The sequence below is a fragment of the Myripristis murdjan genome, chromosome 13 (genome assembly GCF_902150065.1).
Source record: "Myripristis murdjan chromosome 13, fMyrMur1.1, whole genome shotgun sequence".
NCBI classification, from domain to species: Eukaryota; Metazoa; Chordata; class Actinopteri; order Holocentriformes; family Holocentridae; genus Myripristis; species Myripristis murdjan.
Genome location: NC_043992.1, coordinates 23,234,303 through 23,246,709, shown reverse-complemented (window position 1 = coordinate 23,246,709; position 12,407 = coordinate 23,234,303). Strand labels below are relative to the sequence as shown.

Genomic DNA, 12,407 nt, shown 5'->3' with positions numbered 1-12,407 from the left:
TTAATGGTAATTTAAACTAATTTCACCACCAAAATCGGTCAGAAGACTTGAAAAGAAATGACGACATAGACAAAGTGCACATCTGCAGAACAGCAATGTATCACGAGAAGGATAATGCAACAGAAATAAACATTTCAAGATATCTAAAACCAGATTTGACAATATTTCAGACCTTTTAAGGCATTGAATCAAGATAATTCAGCTGACAACATTTGAAGACTCTCCAAGGGCCTTGTCAGTACCTTGTTTTGTCCTACATTGCTCCAGCGAGTCCCTTCTGCTTCCTTGCTTTTATTAGCAAGTCCATATAAGGAAGGAGATCAGTGGTGGACCTTGACATGTAATATACACAATGGGGCTGAGAGCAACATGTAGTTTATAAGAAACAGCGCCAGCAAGACCTGATAAAATCTGTTCTCCTGGGAACAGAGAGGAAACCAGTAACCTGCAGGCTGCGTGCTGACCCACTGGGGCACACACTATAGTCCTCTCTGAGTACCAGAGGAGGATTGTGGGAGTTGTGTAAAAAAATTGCAGCTAAGGTGTGATGATACACACTTTGTGAAAGTGAAAGTTTGCACAACACACCTTTTTACTTCCTTTGATAAAGGAGATAGGGCAGCACTTCAGCAGTTCATTGTTGACTCTCTGCATGTCAGCTGACTGCCAACACGACCAACACACAGGTATGTATTCAACCAACTACAGGGACGATCAACAGACTTCATCAGCTGTATCTTTTTTTACTGTCAGCCTTACTGACACTGCTGACTTAATGTCTAATAACCCTACACTGCAAACAAAAGCTCAATTTAGTCTCACAGTCAGTGTTAAAATCTTATTAAGTGAAAAAATAAGGCAGTGGGATGATTTGTTTCCAAAGCAGTTTCACTTATTTGAATTTTTTTTTTAGGTGAACAAGTAAATATGTTGAAACAATGCAGAATAAAGCAGATTAGCCCACTTGTGTCAAGAAAGTGACACTTGGTTTGTGAAACTAGCACTGGAAACAAGTGGGATTATCTCATCCAACAGGCAGATTTTCTTGTTCTTTCCTTTAAGAAAAACATCATGTTTAACAATGGTAACGACTCCTGCGCCTAAGCCAGGGGCTCCCAAACTGTTTCATGTCAAGGATCCTCAAAATACATGCACAGTAGACCATGGACCCCCTTTTGAAAGGATTTTGTGGTAAGAAATCCCTACTGAGAAGATTCTGTTGTTGTGTGGGGATAACAAAAGTTGTCAACCAATGACCAGACGAGGTTAACCTTTTTAATAATTAGGCTATTGTCAAAATAACCACATTATATATTCCAGTATTACTTTATTATCCAGGGAATGGCAAAAAGGTTTGCTGGGGACCCACTGCAACCCTCTCGAGGCACCCTGGTGATCCCCCGACCCCAGTTTGGGAACCACTGGGTTAAACTAAACCTTGACTTATGAGTGTGTAATGACAGTCGATTGCACTGACTCTAATGTGAACTTGACAGTCAACTTATAATTAGCTGTCAAAGATACAGAGAGTTTGTGGATCATTTGATGCTGGAACAACTCCTGCTGACAGACAGGCTGCTCTCAGTCATCAGTGGGCCACCTAAATAAAACGATACCAATGGTGTTTGCCTTTCCTAACTGACTTCTGTTCATTCTCGACAGCCCTTTCCCTAATGGGAGCCATAACCAACTTATTCCTAACACTAACCTTAACCAAAACGCCACAATGACCATCCAGGATGTAAAAAAAACAAACAAACAAACAAAAAAATCCCGTCGCTATCCTAGGAAATGCAAACTGGTATACCCATAGCATCGTTTGCAGGGTGCGTTTATTTTTCTCCCCTAATTCCAGCCTGACGCGACATTTGTCGTGTCTCTGCTGCCGCCTGAACTCTGCCTCTGTGTGCCGCCGCCGTCTCCGCTCAGCCGCTTTATCCTCGCTCACTGCAGCTCGAGTATCAGTTACCGGATCCCGACCAATCCCCGCGCGCTGTCAGGGCTCGAGAGGAGACAGCTGAGAGCACACACACACACACACACACACACACACACACACACACACACACACACACACACACACACACACACACACACACACACACAGAGGGAGAGAGAGAGAGAGAGGGGGAGAGAGGTGGTGAGGGAGAGGAGGAAAAACCAAGAGGAGCACACACCCATCCATCCGTCCTCTCTTCCCCATCCCAGCCTGACAAACACACTCACACACACACACACACACACACACACACACACACACACACTCACAGACTCACATACACGCACAGACACGCGCACGCGAACGAATTCACTCACGTAAGAAAACAAACATATACTTAAACAACTCTCTCTCTCTCTCTCTCTCTCTCTCTCTCTCTCTCTCTCACACACACACACACACACACACACACACACATGGTTGCAGCTTCCTCTCTCCTCTCCGTGCAGACCACGCGCCCCTCACCCGCCGGTTTCCCCCAGACTGACAGATTGACTGCAGCTGTTTGGTTTTACCTGGGAGGCGCGAGGCAGGATGCGCGATGGGACAAGCGTGCGGACACGCGCTCCTATGTCGTAGCCAGCCGCCGTCCTCCGAGATGTAAGTGCGGCATGTGTATATGTCTGTGAGTGTGTGTGTGTTTATGTGTGTGTCCTGGCTACAGCGTGGCGTTGTGTAGCCCGTCTCTGTGTGTGTTGTGTTTACTGTACAGCTCCGTACAGTATGCGAGTGCGCGCGGGCTTGGGTTTTTTCGTGAAGCTTCTTGCTACTTCTTGATAGGGCGCACGAGCGGAGCGGCTGTGAGCTTCACATGGCGCCCGAGCCAAATGTGGTCAGTCGTCTGAACTGCTGGTGGCATTTTACCCCCTGACAACACAGCCGACCACAACCGGGCAGGCGGCTGGTGTTATCAGTTTTCAACAGAGCCGTCTCACAGCAGAAATATTTAGAGAGGGCCATGCTGTGCGTCTGTAGTCCACAGTGACCGCACCACACTGATTTCTCTACAAGTATCCCAATAATATTCCTGCATACTTCCTATATGGACCTCCAGATTTGTCACAAGGTCCTTCTAAAACTCAGTTTAGGATTATGAGTTGTGCTTCAATAAGAGACAGTCTCATTAGCCTGCAGTACTTGTGATGTAGGCCATGTAGTGCTGTTTGTGTGCAACATTTATGTTTGTCATAGTGTTCACCGCTTTGCTAAAAGACATTTTAAATGTCAGTTAGATAAACAGTAAATAATAAAGTCCACACTGATCTTGAACCAGGTTTTGTATTGTTTGAAGTGAACTCTTTGCCATGGAAACACACTATGTTGGCTCCCAAATGAAGTGAGATTTCACGCCACGGCTGATGAGATGTCAACGTTTGTTGCTAAAGTCTGCTGAGCTTTATTGTCATAATTAAAAAGTGTAATAGATCAAACACCGTGCGCATGTACAGTGGACACTGTATTGGTGAGAACTCTTTACTGGGGTTACATGCACTCATCTGCGTCTGCTGCAGTAATACTGTTGACGAGTTAAGTCTCCCTCATGTAGCTGCCTTCCATAATGTGTTCAAGAAAAAAACTTCAGTTGGATCAAAATCAAGATGCCCTTTAATACATGTGGACATTTGTTGGCCCCTGTTGGGGCAGTTTACCCATGCTGTGAAGGAATAATTAGTGTCATGACCAGTTTATAAGGTGGACATTAGTGATCTCTGACAAGCAATCGTTGTAAAGCTGATTTCACCTGCAGACACACTCCCCCTCTCCCATCCTTCACCTTGTGCAGGCTTACAGACAGAGGTGAGGCTTACAAGTTTAGTGCTGGAGAAAATCATAAACTGTGATGCTGCCAGTAAATATTTCTCAGAGCTCCTTTGACAGCAAACATAAGCTTGACTTTGTAGAGGGTAGAACCATACTCATAGAGGGCTTCTTTTTCTGGTGAAAGACTGTCAACACTATGAAAAAATGCAGCTATTTAGAAAAGTTACATCAGCTTTCTTACTGTGATTTATTTCATACAGCACTTTTGGAGGGAAAACTGCATAAACATGATTATTATTCTCATATATATTCTTTCCTATTTGCATTCATCTTTGCTTTGGTGGAGCTGGTATTGTTGTGCCTGCTGCTGTTTGTCAAAACTGTTGCTTGACAGCATCACAGAGCTGAGCTGTGTATCCTTGATTTTTAGCTTTGAGAGAGAGTTGTTCATGGCCACAAAATCTGAACAAACTCTTCAGTATCAAGAGGAGCATATATTAGAGGTGCGTGAGCTTGGAGTCTCTGTTATTATTAACAAGTCAGGAGTCAGTGATGTCACTGGTTCATCAGGAAGCTGATGCTTTTGATGTTCATAACGTTTGATGCAGTGTGCCAAGATGCTGCTCTCTCTCTCGCTCTCTCTCTCTCTCTCTCTCTCACACACACACACACACACACACTTTCTCAAACTATCTATCTGTTTTGCTCTGTGTGTGTGTGTGAGAGAGAGAGAGAGAGAGAGTGATAAACATGGTTTGAGGAGAACATGTTAATATTCAGTGCTCTTTATTAATATGGCATCATCAGTTTAGTAGCAGGCGCTGACCTTGTAACATGTGTGCATGTGTGTGTGTGTAAGCTGAATTCAATCTGAAAAAATATTGCACTTTACTGGACTGACAGCAGGAAGTCCGACCTCCCATCCTCCTGCACACACACACACACACACACACACACACACACACACACACACACACACAGAAATGTATAAAAGTACACAGAGGCAGCAGAGTTGTAACCTGACACGTGATGAGTGAGCGTGTGTGTGTGTGTGTGTGTATGTGTGTGTGTGTGTGTTGGTGAAGATGCTGACATTGCACTGTGTTATCATCCATAATGGGCTCATCAATACTAAAATATTCAGAGAGAGAGAGAGACAGCGGGTGGAAAATAGTCAGAGAGGGAAGAGGGAGACAAAGAGAAAGCAGAGAGAATCACTTTGTGTGTGTGTGTGTGTTTGCATGTGTGTGTGCGTATGTGTTAAGGGTCTACAGTACGTGTGTGTGCTGCAGCAACACATTTGGGTTATACTGACATAATGGCTCAAAGCTATCTCCTATTCACACAGACACACATCCGCACATTACCTGCTGTATCTGAAGTGTCATCCTCAGACTCACACACACACACACACACATACACACACAGACACATTTTGCCTAAATGCATACACATTATTTTCACGCACAATTGAGCTAACACACAAGTACACTCACTCAGACACATTTAAAGATGTTTGAACAACCAGGCTGTCAGATGATACACAGAACAGAAAAAACACATCCAGGACAGGTCGGATGTACTGTATTTTGTACTGTATTTTCTCTTTTACATTTTAATGGATGGGATGAAGACTAGAGAATTCACTTGTAGTGGTCCAGAATTTAGCTTTATGTCATTTCCTTTAAGTGTGCTTGGCATGGGACTAGCCAGCTGCAGTTCAGTTAAGCTGCAGTCTCCAAAACAAGAAAAACATCATGGTTATATTTTGTCCCTGCACGCATCAATAAAAAAAGACTCAGACACCTGCAGGCCATTGAACCAGCTAGATGTGCATTTGATCATAAGTCATTTTGTCTCTGTGTAGCTGCACTAAGAAGATTTACAGTCCATCTCCACTAGTGGAGGGTGAAAGGAACCCCTGACCAAAGCAACAAATAAACAGTGTTGACATCCTCAAACTCTGAGCATTATGCATGTTACTGCAAGCTCGCTAAATTAATTAATTTATGTTCTTCATTTGTAGAGGGCCATGTACAATATTAAGCACCGTTTGATGCATTCCAGCTTTATCTTACAGCTACTTTTCATCTGCAGTGTTAGATAGAAAGAAAGATAGATAGATAGATTTACTTTATTGATCCCAAACTGGGAAATTCCCACATTACAGCAGCATCAATAGAAACATAAGTAAAATTAAGAAGTATATACAATAAAGACTAAATACATGCTATAAAGACTGAGGGCCCTATCTTGCGCCAGACTCCCTAAACCCGCTATTTGCGGATTTAGGATTTAGGAAGAGGCGTTCCCCCGTAAAAGTTGCTATCTTGTGCACCTCCGGCTAGCCGCAAAACACCTGCGCTACCCGCTATATTATGCATAGGCGTGTTTTGGGCGTTACGCCAGTTAAACCAATCAGTGTGCCAGGTGCCATTGCCTTTAAGGGCAGGATGCGCTATCCTAAATCCTAAATCCTAAACCCGCGATGGAGAGAGGGAGGTAGATTTTTTCAGGGGTTCTACTGAGGCTAAAGCAAGTTGGCTTTATATATATACATATTATATATTATATTATAGGTGAGTTAATTTGGGAGGTGGAGCCACATGTGTCCAAGTGGACGTGTCACAAGGTTGTACTGATTGAGTAAAATCCCCGGGCCACACCACACACACACAAGAGGCAGAGGTGGAACTATGTGTAAACTAATTTATTGACAAGGTAGATTGGGCAAATAAAATATTAAAAATAAAAATATAGCACAGCTGCTGGCTTATGATAAAACAATAAAACACACTGGCGTAAGTGTCCAATTAAAACAGTCTTTCCTCTAAACAGTCTATATGAGTAATATACTCAGTCCATTCCGGCGGCGTCCCGGTATCAGTCCGACCGTGTGCGTGGCGAGGCTCCATCGGGGCGCGCATTGAAGCCGCCTGGGCGCGCTCTCGTAACAGCCCAAACTTTTGGGCTGTTAGGAGGTGGTCCTGACCACCCGCTGACCACCCGCTATCCGCTTTCCCTACAGTGTGTGCGCAAGATAGCAGCTTTAGGGATAGCGCATGAAACACGCCCATGGACACACCTCCAGGCGCAAATGACGGAGTCGGCATAAAGGATAGCGGGTAGCGGGTGGCGCAAGATACCGTTTAGGGATAGCGGAAGTTCCTAAATCCGCAATTTGCGGGTAGCGGGTAGTGGCAGCGGGTAGTGGGTGGCACAAGATAGAGCCCTAAGTATATACAATAAATACTAACCTAAGAATATGAGATGTGAGATGTGAAATATACAGATGGTATTGCACAGAGTTAGTGTTAGTGTTCTACATTTGTTTTGTTTATTTGTTTTTCTTCTGCCTTATGGACTTAGAGCTACATGCATACACACACAAGGGATGGGATTCAAGAACCGGTTCTTGTTAAGAACCGGTTAACCGGTTAATTCATTAATGGTTAACATTAATGAATTTCAACCAAGCAACAGCAGGAGTGTGGCTAAACCTAACGCAGCCAAAGCTAGCGTGGCCAAAGCTATCGCAGCTAAAGCTATCGTGGCTAAAGCTATCGCAGCTAAAGCTAGCATTGTCTAGAAACATGTTAAACTGTTATTTACATTACATTACATTAATTTACATTAATTTACTGTTTTCTACATTGATTGTATTTGCCACTGTTGGACTGGTTTTATTTTTGGCAGCTCAGCTCATATACCCTTTTAAAAAGGAAGGAGCGTCTAGTATCATGTTAAAGTGTTATTGGATTTTAATTTCAACATAAGAATTTAATTTAAAAAAAAATATATATATCAGTTTTGTTTTTGGGTCAAGGGAAGAAGATTTTTTTTATGCTTTAGGTTTGTTTAAGGTTATTTTAAATTTATTTATTTATACATACTGTATACGTTGTAGGGCTGGGTATCGGTACTCAATACCTTTTAAGCTATCGAGCGAAATAATCCAGTACCAGGTAGTATCAGAACTTCTCCAGTCAAATGAATCGATAAGCAGATTCGATCATGGAATCGGAATCGCTAAAATCTTTTCAAATCCCATCCCTAACACACACACAGACACACACACACACATACATACCATCACATATACATTTGCCTACACATATTCATGCATCATAATACACACATATACTGTTCTTACTGGTTCACCCTAATTACCCCATAATTAACACCATATACACTGTGAGCACATCATATCAGCACCATATCCACTGACAGGGCCCCTCAGTCCTCACTGACAGATAGTGTTGAAGGCCTTAATTGCTGAGGAGACAAAACTCCTGCTGAGGTTGGCCCGCTTCCAAGACAGAGGTCTGCACATGGTGAAGTATGGATTGAGAGGATGTGCAGGGTCGTATGTGAGGGGTTGGGACCGGGGAGGCCAGTGCATTTTTGGGAGATGTGGTTAGGTTTGTTTCTGCTGGTGTCAGGTAACATGATAAAGAAACAAAGGGAGCAGTAGAGTATTATGAGCTGGTTGATGCTTTTGTAGAGTAGAAGTATAACATGAAGATCAATAGAAAGAGCTTGGAGTTCATGGATGGCAGAGAGTCTTTGCTGTCATTGTCAGTGGTGCATTGATCAAAACTGAGGATCTTGTGCCTGGGCGTTTCCCAGGTACTTGAGGTGCTCTAGCGTGTCGCCTGTTTCATTTTCATTTTCATTTTCATTGAGATTATGTGGAATGTGTTTTGGGCCAGAGTTGGTAACAAGCTGTTCTTTTGTTTTGGTGACGCTGAGCAGTGGAAGATGGAGTGCTCCTGGATTGCATCAGAGTTATTGTCCTTAACGACCGTCAGTGTCATCACAATTCGTCCCTCTGGATTTTTCAGCAAGTTTCCCTGTCTATGCAGTAATTACTTATGTCTCAGCTGGAACTATTGGAACTTTTTATTTATTTATTTATTTATTTATTTACTTGGTGAAACTTTTTTTTTTGTAAACTTGGCTTTGTGAGAATTTATTTGAATTGAATATTACCTGATGCAACAGGCTGCTGAATAGTAAAACACGGTCAGAAAATTTCCTTAGAATTGCCAGTTGCTCAGTTCCAGCCCAGTAAAAAATGCACATAATATATAAATACAACACACACAAACATACACACAATTGCACATACACTGAATGGCTAATGAAGACATCAGCTACAAAGATCGCTGCTTGAAACTGTGAAGAGCAGCACTGTGGTGAGTCCAACCTCTATGTTCCTCCATAAAATATACTATTCTCTGTGTGAGCGAACGTGCATACATTATTTACTGTACACACAGGATCTCTGCGTGCTCGCAGGGTACAGCTAACCTGCTAGTGCTGCTGCCACTGCCTCCTTAATGCCTGAAATTAAGCAAAATGATTAACTCTTACCAATTTGCAGTTTGTGAACAGTGGCAGGGCTAACAGCACAGCAGGCAGACAGAAATGCTAAATAAATGCTGTGTTTTGGTTCAGTAGATAGAATCCTGTATGTGTGTGAGGAATGTGTGTGTCTCCACAGTGTGTTGCTATCCGTGTGTGTAAGTGTGTGGGTAAGTGATCTATACTGTTGCTGTTGTGAGGTCAATACATGAATAGATCAGAGTGTGTGTGTGTGTGCGTGTGTGTGTGTGCACGCACTCTTGGTGGTGTCACAAGGAAATGAGCCTGACAGCTCCCATGATTCCCGGCTTTAGCTCCAGCAGCTCATGTCAGCCTTTTTATCTCAATGGAGCGCTGCCACAGACAGGTGTATGTGTGTGTGTGTGTATGTGTGTGTGTGTGTGTGTGTGTGTGTGTGTGTGTCTTCTCCTTTGGAAGATAGAGGTGGGAGTTGAGGCAGCTGTGTTTGGGACACAGAGCTTTGGCTTAATGAGGAATGCCTCTCTCTCTATGTTTGGTGAGACCTCATTGGAAAGCAGTGCAAGTGTGTGTGCTTGTCTGTATGTGTGTGTGCGCTCTTTACTTACAGTATGTCCAGAGTAGTTAATAGCCTCATATGAAAATATATGCGAAATCCTCCAAAATGGTGACATAATGGCAAATTAGGTTTAATGTCAGGCTCTTAGCATTTACAGTCTGGGTGAATTTTTTTTTTTTTTTTTTTTGGTCAACCCGGATTGCATTAAAATATTGATGCGCATCATTAATTACTGTACAGAGCACAACCTCACCGCTAGTTTAGTGACAAGAAAGTTACCAGTATCCTGCAGCTTCTCGCTACTTGTAAACACAGCCCAGCAGGACACTCGTTTTCAGACTCAAAAAAACATTATGAACATCCTCTTTGAAAATGTGGAACTCACAGCACAGCCAATTACATCTTGAAAGTGTCCACCCAAAAAGTAGTTGCAAACAGTCCTTAATAGCAAGTTTTATTTAGCATTTACAATCACATATTGGCTGGTATTCATCCACACCATTCTGGAGCTCATGCTGCAATCACCTCAACTCAGATTTGTGAAATTTCCACCGTCTAAATTTCCAACCTGTGATAACTTGAGGTCACAGTGTGAAGATATGAGAAATGAACGCTAACAAGAAGGAACTCTGAATTTTCCTCTGTTGGGAATACCAAAGAAAAGAGACCGATCCTCTGAGTGTATTGTTTATTTATGGTTTATTTAGTGTAAATGTGTAACAACGGTGCTTGAAAGGACAGAAGTAAGCATCCTTACGGTATGATGGGGTGAACAGCTGTGTGTGTTGTCTTATTTAGCTTAAGCCTTTACAAGGCTTACCCATTTGCTGTTTGCAGGCAGCCAGTGTGTATTTTTGTCCTTTAGACAGGTGGAAAGCTGCAGGGGTCACAGACACGGAGGGATCAGAGAACAGAGAGCTGAGAGGGTCATGAGATCATGGATCAGAAACTGTCACCGCCAGGAATCTGATTTCATATTTATGAGAGGGTTTATACCTGTGTATGAGATGTTTTCCACTAGTCATAATAACAGTATTAAAAATAATGATGACGATGATAGCATCACAAAAGTCAAATTCACAGGGAAAGTCACATTCAGGAGAGATTATTTCTCATACCTGTGCTTTTATTTTTGAAAAAGCACAGTAGTTGTGTTCATTTTGTGCTGTTGATCATGGCAAGTGATACTGTAGTCTTTCACCCATGACTCTACATAGCTGCACTCTATTTTTAGTTTTATTGGTGTTGTTGTTATTATTTAGTTTGGTTAATGTTATTATTTAGTTTTGTTAGTGGTGCTATTATTTAGTTTCATTAGTGCTGTTGGTATTAATTAGTTTTGTTAATGTTGTCAATATATAGTTTTGTTAGTTTTGTTAGTGCTGTGTTGTTATCTCTGTCACTGCTGTCATGGCTGATATTGATCTGCGTTACCGTAGCTGCTATCATGGTTGCTGTTCTACTAGTTATTGCACTAGTTGTTGCTGTTGCATTGTTGCAGTATGTTTCACTGTTGTTGTTGATTTTGCAGTTACTTTCGCAGTTGTTTTTTGTTGCTCTTGTGGCAGTTATTGTGGGAGTTATTAATATTTCTGTTTGTCCTTGCTGTTGCTGTTAGTATCATTGTTGTTTTACTGCTGCAGCTGTAGCATTAGTTTTGGTCTGTCATTGTTACAGAAGTCTTCACAGTGGTTGTTATCGGTGCTGTTATCGTTGTCCTTGTTGTGCTCGCTCTCTTCTGCAGAGTAGCAGAATGTGTTCCAGTGCCTCGCTCTGTCTGTGGGCTTTTTTTCTTATTGATCGACTCTATTGATTGCCTCACACAGACATCAAGCCATCAAATAAGCTGTATAGTGTCGCATTTGGGGCATTCTGGGATTTTGTGATTCTTGTAGTATTGAATGAAATGAGTACTTCGAGAGCACATGAACACACATCAGAACAGAAAAGCACAGACACAGATGGGCACGCATTTGACTGCACGCACGCACGCACGCACACACACACACACACACACACACACACACACACACACACACTATACCAGACATACTCAGTGCTCATAAACCATGCTTAATTAATTTCAAAAAGGCTGACTAAGCTACAAACAAGTGTGTGGGATGGCTTCAGTAATCGTATTTGCTTCACAGTATCACACATTGACACACATTGTGACATAAATTCCATTAACACTCAGTGGGTATGTTATTGCTGCTGGCTAAATGGAAACATGGGGATGATTACATTGATCACATGGACGGAGGAACCATTGACAGTGTGACCGTCTTTTCGTCTGCATTTGTGTTTGCCACTTTACCTCTGTGTCTGGCTATGGCTCTTGGTTTTGAGATTTGTTTTGTTGTTTTTGTTTGTTGTTGTTTCAGAGAGATTAATTCTTCATCCCACCCTCTCTGCCCCCCTCCCAGCCTCCAGTCATGTTTCTATCGCCTGTCCTGTGCGAGACAGAGAGAGGCAGAGGGGGACAGGTGTGATGGAGAGAGGACGAGGGTGATGAGATGGTTTGATAGATGAAGGGCAGATGTTTTATCAAAAGAGCAGTTCAGGTTGCTTGGCAACTAATGGTGTCACAGGTTGCCCTCTATATAGGGGTATTCTTTCAGCACTACATTCAGTGTTTTCATCTTTTGGTCTGCCTGAAACTCTGTCTGTCACTGTATCGCAAACATGAATCAACACCTCTGTTTATGCATTATGTGTGTAGGTACTCCTCTGTGTGTGTGT

The 12,407-nt window shown here is 42.6% G+C and overlaps 1 protein-coding gene across 1 annotated transcript in view; it reads left to right on the top strand.

The window, feature by feature from the left end:
* The first annotated feature begins 2,476 nt into the window (after positions 1–2,476).
* pde2a (phosphodiesterase 2A) overlaps positions 2,477–12,407 on the top strand; it is a 184,134-nt gene continuing 174,203 nt past the window's right edge. The window contains exon 1 of the mRNA XM_030067144.1: positions 2,477–2,599. Within this exon, the coding sequence (XP_029923004.1) occupies positions 2,541–2,599 (59 nt within the window). The 5' untranslated portion in view covers positions 2,477–2,540. The remainder of the gene's footprint in view (positions 2,600–12,407) is intronic.